The sequence below is a fragment of the Urocitellus parryii genome, chromosome 5, assembly GCF_045843805.1.
Source record: "Urocitellus parryii isolate mUroPar1 chromosome 5, mUroPar1.hap1, whole genome shotgun sequence".
Classification (NCBI taxonomy): domain Eukaryota; kingdom Metazoa; phylum Chordata; class Mammalia; order Rodentia; family Sciuridae; genus Urocitellus; species Urocitellus parryii.
This window is the reverse complement of record NC_135535.1, coordinates 133,939,726-133,964,319: the sequence shown is the minus strand read 5'-3', so window position 1 is coordinate 133,964,319 and position 24,594 is coordinate 133,939,726. Positions and strand designations below refer to the sequence as shown.

General features: G+C 34.7%; 1 protein-coding gene across 1 annotated transcript in view; it reads left to right on the top strand.

Annotated features, from left to right (window-relative positions):
• Positions 1-767: 767 nt before the first annotated feature.
• Positions 768-24,594, top strand: part of LOC144254932 (ankyrin repeat domain-containing protein 26-like) — a 38,583-nt gene continuing 14,756 nt past the window's right edge. The window contains exons 1-7 of the mRNA XM_077798925.1: positions 768-827; positions 2,729-2,827; positions 7,318-7,388; positions 13,977-14,070; positions 16,179-16,271; positions 18,168-18,238; positions 23,129-23,292. Coding sequence (XP_077655051.1) covers positions 16,202-16,271; positions 18,168-18,238; positions 23,129-23,292 — 305 coding nt within the window. The 5' untranslated portion in view covers positions 768-827; positions 2,729-2,827; positions 7,318-7,388; positions 13,977-14,070; positions 16,179-16,201. The remainder of the gene's footprint in view (positions 828-2,728; positions 2,828-7,317; positions 7,389-13,976; positions 14,071-16,178; positions 16,272-18,167; positions 18,239-23,128; positions 23,293-24,594) is intronic.

The window sequence follows — 24,594 nt, the reverse complement described above, 5'->3', positions numbered from 1 at the left end:
AGTGCCATAAACTTCTAGACTGACATTTTTTCTTAGTATATATCTTTCAAGTTTCTTTTTTGAAAGAAAAGAGTTGCAGAGTCTACACAAACCTGTGTGCTATTTTTAAATGTATGTCACGAAATGTTTTCTTACTATTTTGTCATCTTATTCAACTCCTTTTTCTATCAAATGAGTACCAAAAATATGTAGTTTTCTAGGTATTTGTTTACCCAATTAAGCAGCTGCTACAATGTTCCATTTATATACAACATGATATTTTCAAAGTCTTTTATCATTCCAACTATATTTATTTTATCCCACTAAAACAATGCCTGCCATTTGAGTGTCCTAAATGTTAAACATTGTATTATAACAAGTTTGTAGATGAGAATTTGTGTAAAGGGTTTGTTCAAGAATATCTCTCTTCTTATTGGTGGGGAATGCATAAGTAGAGTTCCATGTAGTAAAGTTATTTCTTTCCTAAAATATACACATTAGTTAGGACCTTGTCTCTGCATATGTCTCCCTCTCTCCTTCCATGCTGTGTTAACAGAGACAAAAGCCATGAGAAGACAAATTATTCTTGTTCTAGAGAGCATATATGAAGTTCTCTTTGGAAAGGTATTAGTTTGCAATAAATTCTTGTCTGCTTTTTAAGTACCCTTGGTTTCAGTAATGGGAATTTAGATCTCTTCCTAATAAGCAAGAAGGAAATCTTTCTGCAACTCATTATCAATGTTAATTTTACCAGAGTGTTTCTGAGCCTCTTCCTCTGAGCTGTGTTGGCAAGTTTACTGCAGCTGAAGATCAAAGAGGTGAACAGAAAATAAATAAACATAAAGAAGGTAAGAGTTACATGTCCTATACAATTTTCAGGTAGAATGTTTACTTAAAGCATGTACACTGGTATATTCTAACACATGAAGGAAGGCACCTAATAAGTAGTAAGGAAAAAGAAATGAAAGATATATGAGTGGCATATTGGATAAAGGCTCAGCAAGACATTTCATTAGGAGTATCACTAGAAGAGCTGAATTATTGATTCCATCTTCAAACACCTTCAGATAGGAAAGTTAAAAAATAAAGAAAAGGATGTGAGCATTGGGAACAAAGAATAAGAAAGGGAGAAATGACAGAGTGCATAAAAGAAAAGAAGGTGGTGCATACATTGGTGGGAGTGAAATTCATGTAATACTTTAGGAAGATGATGGAGAGGCTATTCCAAGTGTGGGGAGAATTTGTGTGCTTCCAGTTTCAAAACTTGTCTGAGAAGTGGAAATTCCCCACACTGCCTGTATTCCTCACTATTGGGAAGGCAGAAAGGATTAAAGTAGCTGATCATGCAGAGCTGTTTTTTTTCCTTAAGTGAATATGAACCTTTGAACATAGCAAGCCATACATGTGTGTAATTTGATGTTATTTTAAAATGTTTGTACTCCTAGGAGAGAGCCACATAGTCTAGCACATGACAATTAGGAAAAGAAAAATTGTACGATTTTTCTGGAGACATCAGGAAAACCACAGCAGGAAAATGTCCATCAAATAGTCTGTGACTTCTCATACAGCTTCAATTTGGGGTCATGACAGGGAGGGTGGGTGCCAAATAGATCAACTATGGGAATTGGAAGCTGATACAGTTCATCAGAACTTCTGTTGCCTCCTCTGTCTGAGCAGAGGAGGTCTGGAATTCTACATTCCCAAAGGCTTCTACATGTGTTTTAATTTTTGGTATCCTGACCACATTCTATTTAGCCAAGGTATAGACTTCCTTTTAGAAAAATCTGGATGAAGATCTGTTGGATACAAGTTCAAGGAATAACAAGATCCAGGGATGGCTTATATTTTCTTGTTATAACCAAACATGCTTTCTGACAAATATGGAGGACCCAAAAGTTGAAGTGACAGAAAGTATAATTCTTTAATACAATTGCTAAATATGGAGGAAAGAGACAAAGTGGAACTAGTTTGTACAGAGAATATAACATGGTAAGGATGACAACCACCAATCAAGAGGATACTTTGAAAATGCTGAAATGAAGGGAAATGAGGAAGGAAGGAAGGAAGGAAGGAAGGAAGGAAGGAAGGAAGGAAGGAAGGAAGGAAGGAAAGAAGGAAGGAAAGAAGGAAGGAAAGAAGGAAGGAAGGAATTAGCTTGGTAATTTAAGAAATGATAAGGAAACTTGTGAAAATGCATTTTGGAAAGCAAATGAAACATTTCATTGGAAGCAAAGATTAGATTATTCCTGTTCCAGAGATTATGGGAAGCCGGAGGGTACATTGGCATGGGAAGACACCTAAGTTATGCATTCTTCCTCTTCCATAATATGCAGGGAGGGGATATATGTTGTATTGTTACAGGAACATTGGCTGGACTTTGAAAGATAGGGACTATTTCCCCATGACTCATATTTTCCCTCTGATGTTGGTGCTGGCAATGGGTCCCATGGCCTTGGTCATACAAGCAACACATTCTGTCACTGAGCTACATGCTCAACCCTAGATAGATAAGTAGTCATTTCATTAAAATTTTTCAGACTAACAAGTTATACCACAGCAGAGTAATGTTGGGAACCAAACACATTCTAGAGTTCAGTCTTTGAATACCCAATTTGTTACTTTGAGAATCAACTACATGGATTTTGAAAAGTAAAGGATATTCATATCTAATCATTCATATATATCTGTTTATCTCTCCTTTCTTATTCTAAACTCAAATAATTTGAGTTTCTTCTACCTCATTTTTTAGATGATCTTGGTACATCTTCTCATAGGAATAGATTGAGAACAGCGAACATAACTCGGCCAGATGATGCAAGAAATGTAGGCACACTGGTGTCCAATGCAGGTATGGAAAAAGATAACTTTTTAAAATAAACTGTTATTCTAAAGATATGTATCTCAGTTTAACAGTTCACAAAGCTTTCTTTGATGAGAATTGTGTATTCCACTGGCTTTTATCACAACTTTTCACATACTAAATCACAGGAGAACTTGAGGGATAGGCTCCATCATTGTAATAAACAGGTGCAAATAATTCTGGTGTGTCACTGTTAGGAGACACAATGTTACAGTCCTCCTGCAGCGATCCTCTTAGGGCCAAGATTTTATCCTGTGGTCAGACTTTCTCTGCATCAATCAGCATATTGCCATTGGAAAATGAACACTGTCCTACTTGATTTCTGGTTACGGAAATCATAATCTAGTTTTGGCATTCTGACTGCATGTTTTGTGAAACCTACATTCTTGGTTGTGTTTTTGTGTCACATTTGGTTTTTTTAATTAATTTAATTTTTTACACAAATGGAGCACAACTTTTCATTGCTATGGTTGTACATGATGTAGAGTCACATGATACATGGAATCATACCTTTACATGGAGTAATACTGTCTGTTTCATTCCACCATCTTCTCCCCAACACACACCTTCTCCCCTCTCCTTCCTGCCTCTGCTCAACCTAAAGTTCCTCCATTCTTCCCTTTCCTCCCCCTGCTCCCATTATGGAGGAACAACCACTTATCAAAGAGTACATTTACCTTTTGGTTTTGTGGGGTAGGCTTACTTCAGACAGTATGATATTCTCCAACTCCATTCATTTACCTGTAAATGCCATAATTTCATTCTTTAAGGCTGATCTTTAATATTCCATTGTGTATATAAACCAGTTTCTTTCCATCATCTATTGAAGGGCATCTATGTGGGTTCCACAGTTTAGCCATTGTAAATTGAGCTGCTATATATATTGAGATGGCTACATAACTATGGAATGCTGATTTGAAGTCTTTGGGGTATATGCCGAGGAATGGGATAGCTGGGTCAAATGGTGGTTCCATTCCAAGTTTTCTAAGGAATCTTCATATTGCTTTCCAAAGTGCTTCCACTATTTTCCAATCCCACCAGCAATGAATGGTATACGTTTTTTCCCAAATCCTTGCCAGCACTTATTGTTGCTTAAATTCTTGATAATTGCCATTATTACTAGAGTGAGAAGAAAACTTAGTTTAGATTTGCATTTCTTTAATTGCTAGAGATGTTGAACAGTTTTTCATACATTTGTTGAACAATTGTATATCTTCGTCTGTGAAGTCTCTGCTCATTTCCTTAGCCCATTTATTGATTGGGTTGCTTGCTTTTAGGTAGGTGTTAAGTGTTGGTGTTAAGTTTTTGTGTTCTTTATATATCCTGATGATTACTTCTCTATTTGATGTGAATGTACTAAAAATTTGTTCCTTAAATAGGTTCTTTCTTCACCTCATTGATATTTTCTTTTGCTGAGAAGCAGCATTTTAGTTTGAATACTTTCCATTTATTGATTCTTGATTTTATTTCTTGCACTTTAGGAATCAGATCCTAAGCTGACATGATGAAGATTTGAGCCTGCTTTTTCTTCTATTAGGTGCAGAGTCTGGTCTAATTCCTAGTTCCTTGATCCATTTTGAGCTGAGTTTTGTGCAGGGTGAAAGATAGAGGTTTAATTTCATTTTGCTGCATATGGATTTCTAGTTTTCCTAGTACCACTTTTCTACAATGCATGTTATTGGTGCCTTTGTCTAGTAAGAGATAACTCTATTTATGTAGATTTGTGACTGTGTCCTCTATTCTGTTCCATTGATCTACATATCTATTTTGGTGCCAATACCATGTTGTTTTTATTACTATAGCTCTGTAGTATAGTTTAAGTTCTGGTACAGTGATGCCACCTTCTTCACTCTTCTTCCTAAGGTTTGCTTTGGCTATTCTGTGCCTCTTATTAATCCAAATGAATTTCATGGTTGCTTTTTCTATTTCTATGAGGAATATCATTGGTTTAAATTGGAATTGCATTAAATCTATAAAGCGCTTTTGGTAGTTTGGTCATTTTGATAATATTAATCCTGCTTATCCAAGACTTTCGATTTTTATTTCTTTTCTTTTTCCATGTTTGGTGGGAATATTTGAGAAAACTTGGAAAATGCCAATGTTTAGTATCCGTGTTTGAAAAAAAAAAGATATATACAATTACAAAAAAATGATCTTAATCTTGAATGTTCCTACACTTATCCTTACACCGCTTGAATTCCCAGAAATTTTTAGGGATTCAGAATTTGATGTTTTTAGACTGTAATATGTTAGAAAAATTCTTACTGAATTGCTGGACATTGGTGCACATTGCAATCTCTTATTCTTGGGGTAAAACAAAAGTTGTCCCTGATTCCATGAGTTAGAGACAAGTTTTTAAAACTGAGAGAACAACTCTCCTTAAAAACCAGTTTTAGTACTAACTTGACACCAAGTTTATGCAGATAATATCATTGAACATTAGTTCAACTTTATGTATCTGTTAAGTCAGTGCCCTTATTCCCTGACTTGATTGGGTTTGTACTTTGAAATCACACCTATTTCATGTTTTTCTCTTTCCTGTACATTATCATCTTGTACTGTTTTTTTATAGAAGAAAATCAATTATTTCCAGGGTATTTCCTAAGAGCTATAAATTTACAGGTACTTACTTGTACCATTGAATTTAGTGTTCTTACTTCCTTTTGTTCTTTTTAATGAAAGGGGTTTGAAATCAGGGCCTTTTGCATGCTAAGAAGATTCCCTACAAAGGAGCCTCACCCCTATCCTTGTCTTATTCATTGTTGAGCTTGATAGATCCAAGAATCAGGAAATTATTAACAAAACACCTAAATGAGTGTCCTGGACCTAGGAACATATAAAAGTGAAAACCAACCAAGTAAACACAAGCAACTTACACAGTCCCTGTAATTCACCTCACAAATCATTTGATACTTTTGTAGAGAATTAAGCAGATTCTCATTTACTAGGCAATCACATTTATACCGATATTCATTGAATAAAAACTTATTTTATAATATTGTTTATATTGAATATTTTTTGTGGGAATTTCTTCATTTCAGGCAGGCATCTTCTTAATGTTGCATATTCCCTTGTACTTGTTCATCTCCTTTCATTTATCCAGATGTGCCTGACATTCACTATACACATAGCATTTAGAAAAATCTAGCTCCCATGAAATTATGTTCATGAACCACTAAAGGACATGAATGGGCAAGTATTTCAATGTTACCTCTAGTGCTTTCATAATATGACTTTTGCCCAACTCTCTATCATTAGTCCTTTCCTGTCTTCCCTTCCCTCTGGCCTTACTCCTCACTAATTCCTATATTTTGGGGCAAGCACACACCCCATTTAATACTCATCCTTCTCTCTTGCTACTTCCTGTCTTGCTTGTACCCTTTCCTGCACTCTGGCTGGGCTACCCTCACCTCTTAAGTCTCAGCTCAGGAATACCTCCAGAAAAACCATCCCTGGCACCTTTTATTCATACTAGCACTACCAGGAGCTCAATCAACACTTAGAGGGTCCAGTGAATAGACAGTTTACACCAGATGACCTAAAAGATTGTCCCTTCCAGTTAAGCAGCAAAAGAGATTTACTTGTAAAGAAATCGTTGATGTCTCTAGTGGTGAAATAATAGTAGGGAAGTTGATGAATTGGTAAAGTAGGCTCAAGGAAAGAAGCCCTCATTAATGTCATCATAAGGAATGATAGCCATAATCAAGTAGGATTTCACAGAGCAAACTGAGTCTCAGGGACAGAAAAGGAATACCACCTCAGATATGATTAACAGGGAGTTAACTGATAAAGATGTGAGAAGTTATCAGTAATTTTTGAAGCCATTAATGGTGAAAAGTAGATGATTCATATTCTCTATCAAGAGGTATAGAAGAGTGTATGGCTTGAATTTTATTTTTATGGCACTTTCAAATTTAATTTCTGGGGATTTTTTTCATTTGAGTAGATAAATTTGTGGATTAACATTTGAGATGTTTGTATGCATTAAAGCTGGTGACATGTAGTGTCCCACCAGGTGTTTTGATTAATTTCAGGATGAATAGAAGTATTTCCTAAAGAAATAATCCTAGGTGGTGCTGTGGAGCACACTACATTTATAGTGACTTGGGAGGCTGATGCAGACTGCTGGTAGGTTTCAGGCCAGTAGGGTGCTGGAGACAGACCCTGTCATGAAATAAACTAAAAAGACCTGTGGAATGACCTCCGTGGTAGAGCAGGTGCCAACCAAGACCCTGGGTTGAATCTCTAGCAATACACACACACACACACACACACACACACACACAATCACAGACATAAAATCAAATGAGATTTAAGATAATAAAATAAGAATAAAGGAAGTACATATTTAACTAAAGATTATGGTCCATTAAAATTACTAATTGATAAAATAAAAAGATATTACTATTGTTTTATTAGACTATTGCTCTTTCTGTGCCCTCTATATTGTTTAATAACTGTTTACTTTTCTTCAGCAGCACTACATGTGGAAGTAGAATCAGAGAACCACCAGAGAAGGCTTAACGGCCCAGAAAAGAAACAGCCACATGTGTGTAATTATATATGGTTTCATACTGGTTACTATGCTTTAGTAATGTAGAGTAGTTCAAATGCAATTGCCTTTCAGAATTGATTTATATATCTATACATCATAGATTAATTTTTAATTTAAAACATTATAAATGGTTATGTATCTTAAAATGTGTTTATTTTCCATAGTAAAATGGCAAAACATTTATCCTTTGAAGTGAGGCCACTTTAAGATTATTGAATGTGCTCCCATTTGTATAATATCTGTAAATGATAAAGGAAAAATTTGGGCTTATGAATAAACAATTGAAATTAGGAACAAATGTCAAGTTGATGGCAGCTTAATTATACTCATTGTGAAAGAGAGTGGTCATTCCCAGTCACTCAAAACTTTTAGTTTAATATAACCAGTGACTAATTGCCATAGTTCAAGAGCTTATTCTGCTTGACTTTGGAGCATATGGAAAGGCAGATAAAAGGATTATAATAAAAACGCTAATGAAAATGAAGGTCATCATGCCTACCAGAATTGAATCTTTGTTATTAGAGTACAAACACCCATTTGCATTCAGTGTAGCAATTGATACATCTCATTAAACACTTTTATCCATCATCTTAAGAGGACAATAGAAAATGAATCTACAGATTCAGTTGTTTGGTAGTAATGAAGATTTGGAAGTGTCTTATCAATGCATTGTTCACTCATGTTGCCTTTTTTTTCTATGCTGAGGTTTGTGCTTATGTACAGATAGATTCCTCTTCCACTGTTATAGATAGGTCTTTTACTGAACCACTTTTTCCATGGGGTAGTCACAGGTTACATCCTGGTCACAGGTTACATCTCAGTGTAAAATCCCCAATTTAGTTTCCATACTCATTGATGTCTTTCTCACAGGAGATAACAACCATCAGTCAGTTTGACAACCTAACATGCAAAACATATATATGCTTAAAACAATTCTTTATTGAAAACAACCTCTTTAAACTACCATCTACAATGAAATGAAGTAAGAATAACAATGTAAAAGTAACTGGCTAAAGAATTTATCATTAGTAATAGTGCAACCATCATTAGCCAGAAATTAGAAGAAGAAAAAAAGCATGGGAGGGCAGGGACAGATAAGAACACATGAGGAACCCATCCAAACTCATTCTATGAAGCTAGTTTAGTATCATTCTGATTCCAAAACTGAACAAAGACACATCAAAGAAAGAAAACTTGGGACCAATATTCTTGGTGAACATAGACACTGAAATTCTTAATAAATACTGGCAAATCACATAAAAAAGTACTTTAAAAAGACAGTGCACAATGATCCAGAGGATTTTATGCAAGGCATGCAAGGCTTTTTTAACATTGGAAGTCAGTAAATGTATTTATCACATAAGTAGACTCACATGAGTATCACAATAAATGCAAAGAAAGTACTCAATAAAGCACAGCATTCACTCAGTTTTAAAATACTAGAAAAGTTAGGTAAATGAGGAGCATCCCTCAGAATTGTATGAGTTATATATATGACAAAACCAAGGCCAATGTCATTTTAAATGAAGACAGCATTCCCTCTAAAAACTGGAACAAGACAGGGCTGCCCTTTCACTGTTTCTATTTAACATATTTCTAGAAAAACTGGCCAGAGTGATTAGGAAAAAGAAAGAAAGGAAAGGGATACAAAATTAAAGGGATACAAAAGAAGAGCTAGAAGTATTTATGATTGCCTATGACATGACATGATCCTGTATTTAGAAGACCCAAAATCACCACTAGAAAATTTCTAGAGTTCAAAAATGAATTCAGCAAAGTAGCAGGTTACAAAATTAACAACCAGAAATCAAATGCATTCCTATATTTCAATGATAAATCAGCTGATAGAGAAATTAAGGAAAATATCTCATTCATATAAGCCTCAAAAAATACATGGGAATCAATCTAACAAAGGAGATGAAAGACCTCCATAATAAAAACTAGAGAACACTAAAGAAAGAAATTGAAGAAGACCTTAGAAGACGGAAAGATCTCACATGTCCTTGAATAGGCACAATTAATATTATCAAAATGGACATACTACCAAAAGCATAGTACAAATGTAGTGCAATTCCTATTAAAATACAATATCACTATTTATAGAAATAGAAGAAGCAGTCATGAAATTTGTTAGGAGAAATAAGAGGCCCAGAATAGCTAAAGCAAACCTGAACAAGAAAAGTGAATCAGGAAGCATCATAACACAGACATTAAATTATATTACAGAGCTACAGTAACAAAAAGAGCATGATATTGGCATCAAAACAGGCATGATGATCAAAGGAATAGAATAGAAGGCACAGAGATAAACACACAAATACAGTAATTTCACACTCGACAAAGGCGCCAAAAATATACACTGAAAAAAAAAAAACTGCTTCAACCAATGGCGCTGGGAAAACTGAAAATGCACAAGTAGAAAAATAAAATGAAACTCTTATCTCTCACACTGCACAAAAGTCAATTCAAGATGTATCAGAAACCTAGGAATTAGACCAGACACTCTTCATAATCTAGAAGAAAAAGTCTGCTTAGGAACGGATTCCTCAACAAGATTCCTAAAGCACAAGAATTAAAAACAAGAATCAATAAAGGGAATGCTATCAAACTAAAAACTTCTTCACAGCAAAGGAAACAATCAAGAATGTGATGAGAGCCTGAAGAATGGGAGAAAACTTTGTCGACCACACCTCAGACACGGCATTAATTTCCCGGATGTATGAAGAATTAAAAAATCTCAACACCAAAAGAACAAATAACACCATCAATAAGTGGGCAAAAGAACTAAACAGATATTATCAAAAGAAGAAATATAAAGGTCAAAAAATATATGAAAAAATGTTCAACATCTCTAGAAATTACAGAAATGCAAAATAAAACTATGCTGAGATTATATCTCCAATCAGAATGGCAACTGTCATGACTATAAGTAACAATGAATGTTGGCAAGTATGTGGGTAAAAGGGAGCATTTGGACATTGTTGGCTACACTTCAAAATAGTGCAACCACTCTGGAACACAGTACAGAGATTCCTCATGAAGTAGCAATTGAGCCACCATTTGACCCAGTTATCTCACTTCTTGTTATATATCCAAAAGACTTAATGTCAGCCTACTACAGTGATGCAACCACATCATTGCTTGTACCAGTACAATGCACAATAGCTAAGCTATGGAACCAACCTAGATGCTAATCAATTGATGAATGGATAAAGAAGTTGTGAGATATATCAATATATATGTATTTATATAACATATATATTATATATATATATATATATATATATATATGTGACTTTATGATATTTGCTGGTAAAGGGATAGATCTGGAGACTGTCGTGTTAAGTGAAATAAGCCAATGCCCAAATACCAAAGGTTGAATGCTCTCTCTGATATGTGAAAAGCAAGAATAGAAGTTCAATGGATTGGAAATGGGGAATGAAGGGAAGGAAGGTGGGTAGAAATAGGAAAGACAGTGGAATTAGTCTGACATAGTTTTCCTATGTACATATGAATACACTACAATGAATCTCACTATCATGTACATCCACAAGACTGGGATCCTAATTAGAATAAGATATTTCATGCTTATATCAGTATATCAAAATAGATTCTACTGTAATGTATAACTAAAAAGAGCAAATAAAAATTTCAAAAAAAAAACTGAGGAGAAAAGGAAATAAAGAAGAGAAAGGATAGGAGTACATGTGAAAATGAGTACAAAGCTACAAATACCAAAGAGATAATGCAAATATTACCTAAACTTAGAAATGTGACACATAATGTGTAAAAACTGTATCAAAATGTTACAGAAAGCAAGATCAAAAACCATAAAAGTTTAACATTGCTCCTTACTGATGTAATTAAGATACAAACACATTCTTCTGAGTCTTGTAATTTTATAATCCACCATTGGAAGGAGATTTCATGGGAGTGATTGCATGTCAATATGTTCCTTTCTATCACCGGACTGAATAGGTTAACCCTGGTAGTAAATCAGTGTAGGCTGAGCTCCTCTCTTCCTTTCCCTATAGGGCTTACTAAGGAAAAGTTGCCAGTCACAATAGTAATTTCACCTTCCTTTTTAAAAATTGCTATTTTTTATGTACGTATTTATACCTCAGTTGGAGGCATTGCTCTTGTAGGAGCTGGGTGCTCAAACGTTTTGCCTAAGGAGGCTGTGGACCATTCAGTACTACAGACCATTAGTCTTCCAGATTCTGCCTCACTGTTCCTGGACCCTTCTCCCTCAGGATCCAATATACAGTTACTTTTATCCCTGCCATGAAGTTCAAACCACATATTAGAAATGGGCATTGATTTCCTTGACCTCCAATCTACAGACTGGCCATCAAATGGATTGTATTTCCTACCAACCAGAGTTTTCAACATTTCTGTACAACACTCTCTTTTCTTGGCTCAAACTAATTTTCAGAGTGGGAGCCCACCAACCCAGTTAAGAGAGATGACCACTGTGTGTTGGAAGATTTTTCCCCTGCACAAAGTGTCAGCCATGAACCTTTTCCCATTGTGACTACCCCTGAAAGGTCTCTCTGAATCTGTAGGGAGGTGACTAGACCCCCTTTCTTGGTGGAGGTGGCCACACTTCTCCTAATGTCTCAGAATATGGTGGAGTGTCCACATCTGGTAGATCTGGTCTCTAGTGGGGATTGCACTCACCAACATTTTTGGAGAGCTTGTTTGGACATTCTAGCAGGGGAGCAAGCTATCTATGTTGGAAGAATGGTTTTCCTACAAATGTTTAAGGTTGCTCTTAGATCAAATTGGCACCCTTAGGAAGGACACAGAATGAGCACTTAGGAAGAAAATATGACACAGCCTAGCAAGACAGATCAGGTGAATCAACACTAGGGATCCATGAGGTGGCAGATTTTGCACACAGAAGACTCTCACATCCAAGCCCAGGGTTTGTAGTAGATACAAACTTGATACTCACAGAGCTTGAACAGCATTTAAGTGAAAGTGCCCTGGGTTTTTGTCCCTTATGAAAACCACTTGACTGCTTCTCCAGCTGCCCAGAGTTCTCAACAGATCTGTGTCTCAATTTCTCTATGGGGCATGATCTGACATGATCTTGAGGTAGGTCTCTGCTCATCCAGTGAATTAGTGTATTAGTTTAATCTTGGAACTATAATTATTAATAATTAGAGGGGTTTCTGATCTACTATTCAGAAGGTGTAGACAAAGGAGCCCTGGTGAGGATGTTTCCCTGTCCAAGCATTAGAATCTGTCAGGAAGAACCTGAAGAGCCCCAAATTTCTAGTGCCAGCTTGTGCAGAATCCAAGTCAGCCTTTGCCTTGACTGTTCATTTGGCCTATAGTAGATTAAATTTTGTTGAGATTGATGGGTTTCTCACATTTAGAGGAGTTTCCCCTTTCTAACATCACTCTGTCCTATGCACTCCTGGGATGTTTTCTTTTTATGAGTTCTGTTATTATTCTAAAGTTGTGACCCAGTGCTTACCCACAGATGCCCATCCATGTCCTTGTGCATTTACACAAGTGTTGATTAAATTCCACTGAGATAGCTTTCAGGAGGTACTGAATGTTTCTACACTGCCTGTTTTCTACATGAGTATATATTTTTAATATTATTTCTTAATAAATGTTTTTGTAGTTGTAGATGGACAACATAACTTTATGTTATTTGTTTATTTTTATGTGGTGCTGAGGATCAAACCCAGTGCCTCACCTGTGGTAGGTAAATGCTTCACCATTGCGCTACATACAGCCCCAGCCCTGATGTTCTTTCTTAAATGAAAAAAAAATGTACCCACTGTACCTAAAAGATAAGTACTGTTATCTAAGTAAACAAAAATTCTTCTCAGTAGTTTATCCATCTCTTTGATTACTTTCTGTTTTTTTAAAAAATAAAATAAAATGTTTTTTTTTTTTTAATTCTTGATGAACCTTTATTTATTTTTCTGTGGTGCTGACAATGGAACCCAGCGCCTCACACATGCTAGGCAAGCACTCCACCACTAAGCCATGACCCCAGGCCTCAACTACTTTCATTGCAATAAAAAATTTTGCAAAAAATATTTAAATTTTCCTAAGCCTTTTTTAACCTAAGTGAAGCAGCTGTGACATATTCTAATTTTAGTCCCACATGACATCCTCCAAAGTCTTGTCAGTTATCTTATTTTAGCACTAAAATAGTCTGTCATTGTAGTATTTTAAATGTTGAATGTTTATATAAAAAGTGTATCTATAAAATTATGGTAAACTATGTAGTTTTTAAAAGTTATTGGTGGGGAATGTAAAGTAGCTAGGCATACTGAAGTTGGTTCTTTGTTGAAACATGACACTGGTTTCTACTTTCTCTAAATATGTTTTCTGTGTTTCCTTCCATGCTCAGTGTTCAGAGCCAGTAGCCATAGGAAGACAAAAGTTAGGCTTCATCTTGAGTGCTTATATGAAGTTCCTTTCTTGAAAAGTTTTGGTTTTCAATAAATAATTGTTTTTAATTTTCATTGATTCCCAAAATGGTAATTTAGATGTCTTCAGAGTATGTGAATAGGAAATCTTTATGCAACTCACTATTGACATTCATTCCACCAGAATATTTGTGAGAGTCCTTCACTGAGCTATGTTGGACATCTATCTGCGCCTTCAGATCAAAGAGAAAAGCGTACAGTAAGTGGTCATATAAAAGGTAAGAACTATGCAGTATAACAATTTAGTTCCAAGTTCTTTGAACTAAATGTTTGCTTAAGACATGAGCACTGGCATGTTTTAATAACTGACAAAAGTGACTATTAAATAGTAAGGAAGAAGAGAAGTGAAATGATACTAAGTGGTATAACTTATTACTTTTCAACTACAGGTTAAGTTGGGAATGTCACTAAAGGAAATTAATTATTAGTTCCTTTTCCAGACATGCTAATCCCAGAGGAAAGTTGGTAAATAATAAAAAGAAAGAAGAGGAAATGGAGACTAAGAAAGGCAGAAGATAGAGGGAATAAATGAAGGAAAAATGAGCAGTCTGATACAATTGAATTCATTACTACTTTAGAAAGAGCATGAGCAGCATATTAAATGTGGGAAGAATTTGTGAGCTTCTAGAACCAAAACTTGTCCAAGAAGTAGAACAAAATTTTCCCATTCCTCCCATCTCCCTCACTGTTGGAAAAGCATTAGGGATTGAAATACCTGAACACACAAAGCTGTTTAATTTACCACATATAACAGCTATTTGCATCTATAGTTAGGTGTCATTTTAAAGTGTTGCTATTTCCTAGGACAGGATCATATAGTCCAGTACTAGATAATGGAGAAGAAATTGTAAGATTATTTATGGAAAGACAAGAAAATCACAACCTGATAAAATGTTCATTAGACAGTTTGTGACTTCTTATACAGTTTCAACTTGGGGGGTGTGATAGGGAGGAACATGAGGCTAGATTTCACACACACAAAAAAAAGAGAGAAGTTAGAGGAAGTGAAGGCAGATTCAGTACAGACCAGAGATTCTCAATCTTTAATGAATCATCTCTGTGTGTGGGGGGGGCATGTTAAAATTGCACATTGTGAATAATTAGGATGGTGGTTCTACATTTTGAATACATTGTAAGGTGATTGCAGTAGTTCTGGTTTCCAGATCTCATTCTAATTAGCCCCAGTGTACCTTTAAAGAAATCTGGAAGAAGGGCCTTGGAATAATAGTTGAAGATACAGTAAGATCAAGGCAGAAAAAAAGCTTGCTTTTATATCTATGCATGTTCCTTGTCAAGAGGAAGGGGGGAAAGATGCAGTAGTAGAAGTTATAAGCCTCAGATGCTATTGCTAAATGAACAGGGAGGAAGAAAGTAATGGGAATAATCCAAAGAATGTAAAATGGAAAGTATCAAAACAACCAGTCTAGAGATTGTTTTTTTAAAAGCAGAATGGCAGCATAAATAAGGAAGGAAAGAAAAAATGTAAGCTAATTAACTTGGAACTTAATGATGAGGAAATTTGATAAAATTTAATTCATGTGGCTTCAGTATATTTCTTCCCTTTTAATCCAAATATTAGGTTATGGCTGCTACAGACATTATTGGAAGCAGGAGGAATTGTTGGGATTGGAGTAACAGGGACATATATTTCATTGATATTAGCTACTCATATGAGACTTATGTTGTCATAAGAGCATTGACTGTTTTTGAAATGATAGCTAATTGTTCCCCTAGTATTTTTTACCTCCTTTTTTATTGGGGCTTGGGATGGAACCCCTGCCATTGGTCTTGATAGGAATGAACACTGTTACTGAGCTACATCCCATCCTTGGTAATATAACCTACTTTTTTCTTATAACTTTTAGTTGTGATTGACAAAATATACCTTTTTCTTTCTTTCTTTCTTTCTTTCTTTCTTTCTTTCTTTCTTTCTTTCTTTCTCTCTCTCTCTTTCTTTCTTTCTTTCTTTCTTTCTTTCTTTCTTTCCTTATTATTAGGTGCTAAGGATCAAATTCAGTGGCTCACATGTGCTAGGCAACTACTCTACCACTGAGCTACAACCCCAGCCCTATAACCTAATTTTTAATGAGATAGTCATTTTACTAAAATCTTTTAAAGACTGAGAAGATACACCACACCAGAGTAATGCTGGAAACAAAATAAATTAGAGAGTTTATTCCTTGAATACCAAAATTATTACTTTGAATATCAATCATGCTGATTTTGAAATATAAAGGGTATTGATATCTAATTCTGACTGTATTTACTGCTTTCTTTTTGATTATCATATTCTAAAATTGTAAGATTACTATATATAATTTCTTAGGTGAAGTTCCTACATCTTCTTACATGAGTGCATCAAGTGGCCTGAAAATTTACATTTATATAAGAAATGTAAATGCATCAGGATCCCGTGAGGGTATGTAAAATCAAGAATATTTTTTTAGTGAACAGTTTTTCTCAAAGCAAATAGCTAAACTGATCAATTGAGCAAATTTTCTTTAATGAGAAGTGTATATTCATTCCATCAGGCTTTTAGCATACTTTGTACTTCTTAAATTGCAGGACAGTTTGAGGAATATGTTCCATACCTGTAATATAAATGTATAAAAGTAAACAAATACAAAGTGAAAAAAAGCAACTTAGTCCATGTTATTCGTTTCACATATCATTTGGTATCTTTTTATAGACTGAGCAGAGTCTCATTTACCAGGGAATCAGATTTATACATGAATTCATTCAATTAAAATGAATTTTACAAAGGACACACAAAATATTTTTATAAGAATTCCTTCATTTCAGGCATGCATCATCTGAATTTTGCACTATTCCCTCAGGCTTGTTCATCTTCTTTCATTTATCCAAATGCCCCTGACATTCGCTGTATGCATAGCATTTAGAGAAATGTGTTTATGTAATCTTCTTTCCCTTGCAGTTATGCCCTTGCACCACTCCTTAAACAACATTAATGGGCAAGTGTCAGAAAGTTATCACTAATGCTGTTGTAATATGACTTTTGCCTAACTCTGTCTTTAACCCTTTCCCCTATCTACACTTTCCTCTGGCATTACTATTCACCAGTAACCTATATTTTTAAACAAGCACACAACCTGTTTAATACTTGAATGCCTCTCCTGCTATTGCTTGTCATGCTCTCACACTTTCCTGCACTCTGGCAGGCTACCCTCACCCTGTAAGTCTCAGCTCAGGTATTATCTCTAGAAAAGCCATCCCAGACACCTTTTAGTCACCCTAGCATTTATAAGGAATTCAATAAGCAATTCAATAAAGAAATAAAGACTGTTTATTCATACCAGGTGACACAAAAGATTGTCCCCACAAGTCTAGGTTCAAATAGGATTGACATGTAAATAAATAATTTTTTTCTTCAGATGGTAAAGTTATGGTAGAAAAATCAATAAAGAAAAACCAATTACCCCAAGGAAAGAAATAACAGTTTTTTTGTGCAAAATTCATAATAATAGAAGAATTTACTTAGCAGACTGACTCTAAAATTTAGAAAAGTAGTTTGTCAGAAAAGTCCACAAAACTATTTCAGAAATAAGGAAGAGGGTGTTTACAAATGAAAGTATAGAAAGTATCAGTAATTTTTGAAAGTATCAATGATGAAAAGTTGAAAGTTGTTAATAAGTTACTCTTATGAGATGTGAGTTAGAAAACAGAGAACAGTGTAAACGTCTATGTTTCTTTGGTATTTTTATATTTTGTCTCTCAGTATTTGATCATTTCTATTGAATGGGTGCATTTGTGGATGAGTCTTTGAAACCACTGTATGCATGGAACCTGGTGACCTCTAGAGCCTGTCCAAGTGATTTCTTTTAGATAAGTAGAATTATTTCCTGGAAAAATCCATATTTGCTTAGTGACTTGGAGCTCACCTGTAATCTCAGCTACTCAGCAGGCTGAGGTAGGAAAATGGAAGGTTTGAGGCCAGCCTACACACTGTGGAAAGACAATGTCTCAAAATAAAATTAAAAGGCATGGGATGGAACTCAGTGGTAGAGTACTTGCGAAGCATGTACAAGGCCCTGGGTTCTACCCTGTAGCACATAGGCACACACACATATCAGTGAAAACTAAACCAAATGAGATGAACTGCAACAAAATAAAATAAGATAAAAAGAAGTAGATATTCAGATAAAGATTAAGCTTCATTTGAATTATTTATTGGGAAAATAAATATAAATTTTTATTATGACGATAATGATGATGATGGTTGGCTTCTTTAATTCCAATTTGATAGAGTATTACATCTTTTTATTTAGTATTTATTTACCAGTATATTTTTCAACAGCACCACATTTAGAAATTACATCAAATGAAGAGCAAAATATACTTGAAGGATCTGAAAGTAACCAGTTACTGGTATGTAAAACATGTACATTTAAATTCCTGCTCTCATATTGTTTTCTTTGCTTAGTAATTAGTATATGCCAAATGCAATTACCATTCAGAATATTCTTTCAGAATCAATAGATAATATTTTAATATTGATTTTCAAAGTCTTTTAACTTATGATTAATCTTAAAATATGTCTGGTAACGTAGCAACTTATACCTAAATTTTATCCTTAGAAAAGAGGTCAATTTGTCAGAATATTGCATATAGGAAAACATTCTTGACTCTCTGAGTCCGGCTTATTTCATTGAGCATGATATTCTGCAATTTCATCCATTTACCAGCAAATGCCATCATGTCATTATTGCTTACGACTGAGTAAAACTCCATTGTGTACATGTGCCACATTATTTTTCTTTATCCATTCATCTGTTAACAAGCACATGGGCGGGGTTCATATTTGGCTACTGAAAATTGTGCTGCTGTAAATTGTGCTGCTATACAACTATAGTATGTTGACTTTTGTTCTTTTGGATAATTATTGAGGCATGGGATAGCTGGGTCATAGGGTATTGCATTCCTAGTCTCTTGAGGAATCTCCATATTGTTTTCCAGAGTGTTTGTGTTAATTTGAAGTTCCACTAACATTTATTATGGTTTGTATTCTTGATCATTTCTAGGGTTGTTGAACATCTTTTCATATCCTTGTTGGCCATTTGCATTTCTTTTTTGAGAATTATAAATTTAGTTATTTTTCCCATTTATTACTTGTTTTTGCTTTACATAAGCTTTGTAATTTGATGCTGTCCCAATTAATTGATTATTAATTTCATTCCTTGCCCTTTAGGAGTCTTGTTAAGGAAGTTGTTGCCTCTACCAATTTGTTGGAGTGTTGAGCCTATGATTTCTTCTAGCAGGTGCAAAATTTCTAGTATAATTCCTAGGTCTTTGATCCACTTTGAATTGAACCATGTGCATTGTGAAGATATGGATCTAGTTGCATTCTTCTTTATTTGGTGTGTAGTTTTCCCAGTGTTCAGAGCAAATGCTCTGAGGTTTTCCTCCATTCAGTATGACATTGGCTTTGGATTTTCATATTGGCCTTTACAATGTTGAGGTTGTTCCTTTTATCCTAAGTTTCTCCAGTGTTTTAAGGTGAATGGGACTTCTCTCTCTTTGATTAGTTTGGTTAAGGGTTTATCACTCTTGTTCATCTTTTTTAAGAATCAACTTTGTTGCATTTATCCTTTGTATTGCTTTTTAACTCTCAATTGCATGAATTTAAGCTCTGATCTTAATTATTACCTATCTTCTACTGATTTTGGAATTATAGTGTTCTTTTTGATGGTATTAAAATATAATGTTAGATTTTTTTTTGTTTGGTATTTTTCTTTTATTTTAATGTATAAATGCTATAAATTTCCCACTAGGACTGCCTTCATACAGTCCTAGAGGTCTTGGTATTGTTCTATTCTCATTTGTTTTTAATAATTTAATTTCTTCCCCAATTTCTTCTTTGGCCAGTTCCTGATAGAAAAGTGTATTACTTCATTTCAAGGTGTTAAAATGGCCTCTAATTTTTATCTGGTTCTTAACTCCTAATTTCATTCCATCATTATCTGATAGAATGCAAGGAATTACCTCTTTTTTTATTTGCTAAGACTTTCTTTGTGCTCCCAAATATTATCTGTTTTAGAGAAAGTTTCATGTGCCTTTGAGGGTAAAATGAATTCACTTCAATAGATGAAATATTCTATAGATGTCTGTTAATTTATTTCATTAATTCTACTTTTTACTCTTGGTTTATGTTTGGATGACCTATCAAATAATGACATGGTTTGTTGAAATCACCCAGTATTACTGTATTGAGTTCTATTCGATTCTTTAGAATATTGAGAAAGGCTTGCTTTTTGTTCATCAGTACACCAATGTTTGGGGCACAAAGACAATCGTTTCATCTTGTTGTTGGTTGATTCCCTTAATAAGTATGAAATAACCCAGTTTGTCTTTTCTGATTAATTCTGGCTTGATGCCTACTTTGATAGGAGAGTAGCTACCTATAGGCCAGGTAGAAAATTATAGTCTCATTCTGTCTGGTAGCTCTTACTTCACTGCTTCCTTTCTGGACTTTGTAGGGGTGGAGGGCTGTGCCTGCTCTGCCATCTTCAGTCTCTAAAGGACTTAGAATTCTTTGATTTCCACAGGAAAATTCCTGTGGCCCAGATGAAGGAAGAAGGGTGATGAGAAAGTCAAGAGTTACTCAGGAACAGCACCTTAGTAGGGAGAGTTCAGGGAGGGTATTTGAACCCTGAGGAGGGTGGCTCAGGGTCAGAGCTGGGTGTGTGAGGAGGGGCTGCCCAGCTGTGCTGGTAGGAGGGCCCCAACTCACTTTGACAGGCCCTTGTGTGTCCCTGCCATCCAGTGGAGACCACCTGTTTTTGCTCCTCAGGTCCTTCACATCCACACACTGTCTTGCTTGGTGCGTATTGATATTGGCTCTTAAAATGTGTTAACTCCAGAGGAAGAATCAATTTAAAGGAAAACACTCTCTAATTTGAGAAGTTATGTACTTGATTTGAGGAAAAAGTTGCTTCTGGAGTGTCTATCCCTGTAGTAATGCAGAAATGTCTTAAACACAAAGAACCCAGTCTTCAAAATTCTCTCCTTCTCATATATGCTCTGGGTCCCTAAAACATTCTCACCAGTCATTTGCTAAGATGCATCGAAGTGAAAATAAATTAAAGCCTGAACATAACAAACTAGAAACTGAACATTCTTCTAACACTGAGGAGAATTTTTATAATAATACAGAAAATTAAAAACTAGAAGTTGTTATAGTTACAATGAGAGAAGACCAAGGATTTGATCTACAAATAAAAGTAACTATGAACATAAGTACTCCTAGTTGGAATTTAAATGCTGGACCCATGCTTAGGGTCTAGTAAGTCAAAAGCCATCTTGATTCACATCTTACCTAATCCCAAGAAGTGAATCAAATTACTCAAATAAAAAGGCACAGTATTTATACTGTTAATGACACTTGTAAGAAAACAAAATCAAATCAAATTTTGTCCCAGAATCCATCATGTGATGCAGTGCTATAGCTGTAAGAGCATGGGAACTGAATTAGAAAAGGTGAGTTTCTCTCTACCACTTAGTGATAGAATAATAAAAGGATAAGATGTATAGGTGAACACTTACTGCAAAACAAGGGAAGGTTTAGGAATGAGATAGGCATGTCTCAGGTAGAGGTCTTGACATTAGAGAAAGAAAATGTTCACCTTCAAAATGGGAGAGCTATTCTCTTGTTACTACTCTTGATTTTTCTCAGTATCAATTGTATTCTGATTTCCTGCTTTGAAAAAGCTCATGTATTAAATGATATTATCTGAATAAGAAATTCTGTCTAGAAATTTATGCTTTCTTCTCTCTCCATAAAGAGAATTTCAGGAAAACATTCTCATGATCTTTCTTTCTCATCATCTTAAGTCAATCAATCTTACAAGTTGCCTGTGAACTGGGAAAGTAATTTAGTCCTATACCATATGACCTTCTCAACCAAGATAAGCATAAAGAAGTTGCTGACAGAATGTAATAAGCTTGAGGTGTTTTTTTTTTTCTCCCTCTTGGTGTAAGATTAATTCACATTTATTTACACATAGATACACATACAAACACACAACACACACACACAAAGGAAATGTAAGGGAAAGTTATGGCTGAGATGGAATATATCCATGTGCCTAGTTTTGAGATATGTTTTCAGACAAACCAATCTGTTTATTGTGCTTTTATCTGTATAAATTTATCTGTTTTACCAAACCATTGAAACATAATTCTAATATGAGCACTTTAAATATCTTTTACAAGTATATATACTTCTTTTAAAGTCACTTCTGTTAAGTGTTTCTGTTTCAGTCAGCCCTTTACTTTAGGTTGTTTTGAAAAATTTGTTAATCTTGATATGTTTGATCTTATCACATAAAGAAGCATTAAATCTCAGCCCCAAATTTTGTACTTGACTCCAATGCAGAACATGGATGTCTGAAGTTCTAAGTTTTAAATATAGACAAAATCTAGACATATCCTTTTAAAAATAAATGTAGTAGCATATGAACTAGGAGGCTTCCCATCTCCCAAGAAATAATTGGTTTACTTTTTCTGGATAATTTATCGGATGCAGAATTGTGGTAACTTTCCATGCTACCAAAATGCTAGGTAGTGCCAATTGGGAGTCATTAAAACTTTCTTGGTTTTACTCCCAAGTAGATAATGGGGCTAATGCAGATAACCAGTCTGGGAAGCATCTCATTTTCCAGCATTTCATAGTTACGAGGTAGCAATTTTGTCCTGCTCCTTGTGTTGCAGCAAATTTTAGTTCATATGTTGTAATGAGCACCTTCACTGTTTTGCTCTCCCTGTATCCAAATGACAAAAGAATTGCACAAGGCAAGGGGGGGGGAGGTTGGAGACTAGCTTAATGCAGAAAGGGGAAATCTTTCTCTTTACTGAGGCTCAACAATGACTCAGTCCCTGAATTTGGGTGTTCAATGTACAATCCAGGTAGGAAAGACAGAAGAGGACTCCTTTCCTATCCTTTTCTTTTTATGTCTGCCAGAGCTACAGGGAGTGCAAATGCTAGATAGCAAAAATGGCTCAAAATAAAAGCATGGAATGAAAAATTGTTCTATTTGAAATTTTGGAAAACTCTTATTATTTCCGCTCCAACAAAAATGAAGCAGAATTGGCAAAAATTTTCAATGATATTTTATAAAATTAAAGGAAGCTCAAAATATTTTATGGGCTGAAATAATGACAATTAAACTAAATCAGGAGGTAAAATCAAGGATAAAAGCAGAAAAAAAAGAAAACTTTTTTATTAGAAAGTAGCATGATCATCCTTATCATTCATTAAAGGTAGAGGAAAAAAAGATGAAGCACCCAATTGAAACAAAAGAATCACAAAACCTATGTGAACGTACTGAAGACACTGATTATAATGATGAACCCATGGAACAGAGAAAGAGAAGAAAAAATGATCATGAGCCGTTTTGTCTTACGAAGTGTCAAGAACATGATGGGTAAGCGTGTGGCAGTACTCCACAGTAGATAATTGTTATTCTCCTCTAAATCTCATTCTAATTTGGTCTAACATTCACGATTGAGAAACATTAAGCTTTACCTGGGGATATTCAAACTTGCAATGTTTCCAGAAAAAAATGAAAGTAAACAATGAGATACCATTTTATTATGAATGTATTGATAAATTTTATTTAAAATGTAATAACTAAGATAGGGAACTGTGATGAAGAGAACATTCTCATACAGTGTTTATAAATTAAGTTTATAAGCACTTTTGGAAGGGTAATTTAGAGGCATGTACCAAAGATTTAGAATATTATTCGTCAAACCTAACAGCCTCACTTCTATTCCTGGATCCTTCTTGGAATGGAAAATATACTTGTAAATGCATGCCTGCCCACATATATTAAGGACAAATATTATATGATATACATAATGCATATCATATATATGAATATTTTTCATATGCATAACAGGAACATTAAATGCAATATATGTGTTAAGTACACACACACACATTTATTTATTTATTTATTTAAGGGTATTTATTATAGCACTGTTATATCATTGAGAATCTAAATTCCTATCAATAAGGAAACAGTTAAATTTCCATATCTATAAAGTAATGTAGTAAGCAATCATTTAAAAAATGAGGTTGGTTCTATAACATACTGTCAATTTCACATTAAAGTACACTTATAACAGTTGCATGACACCTCTTAAACAAATTTTGTTCTAATTCTTGAGAGTAACATCATGTATATAGATATGATTTTGTATGGTACTCTAAAATATCAGGTGTATCAACTTGATAGGTGTTTAGATTCTCAGGAAAATTGAAAGTTTGTTGGTGCACAACAGAAAAGTGAACTATCCACAACCTACTACTAAATATTGCTTTGATATTCTAAAGTATACAAACCTTGCTTCCCCATACCAACAGTGGCATTGAAAATGGATTTTGTGCTCAGGAAGTATTTGTGAAATGCATGAATACACTGTTGGATTATCATACCTGTTGATAAATTTCTTTAGAAAAAAACCCAAATCTTTAGTTTACCAAAACTAAACTAGCTTTTAAACTATGTTTTAAAACATATTGGCACAATTCAAAAATTATTATTTATAATTATCACCAGATATGGAATGATAATGTAGATTGATCTGCTATTCTGTGTCTTAAAAACACCAGAAGAGAATTATTACTTTTCATAGTATATTGTGATACACACGTTTAGAACCTGAAATCTATATTTGGGGTTTGCTGCTGACCATTTCTATGCCTTTAAGCAAGTTACTTG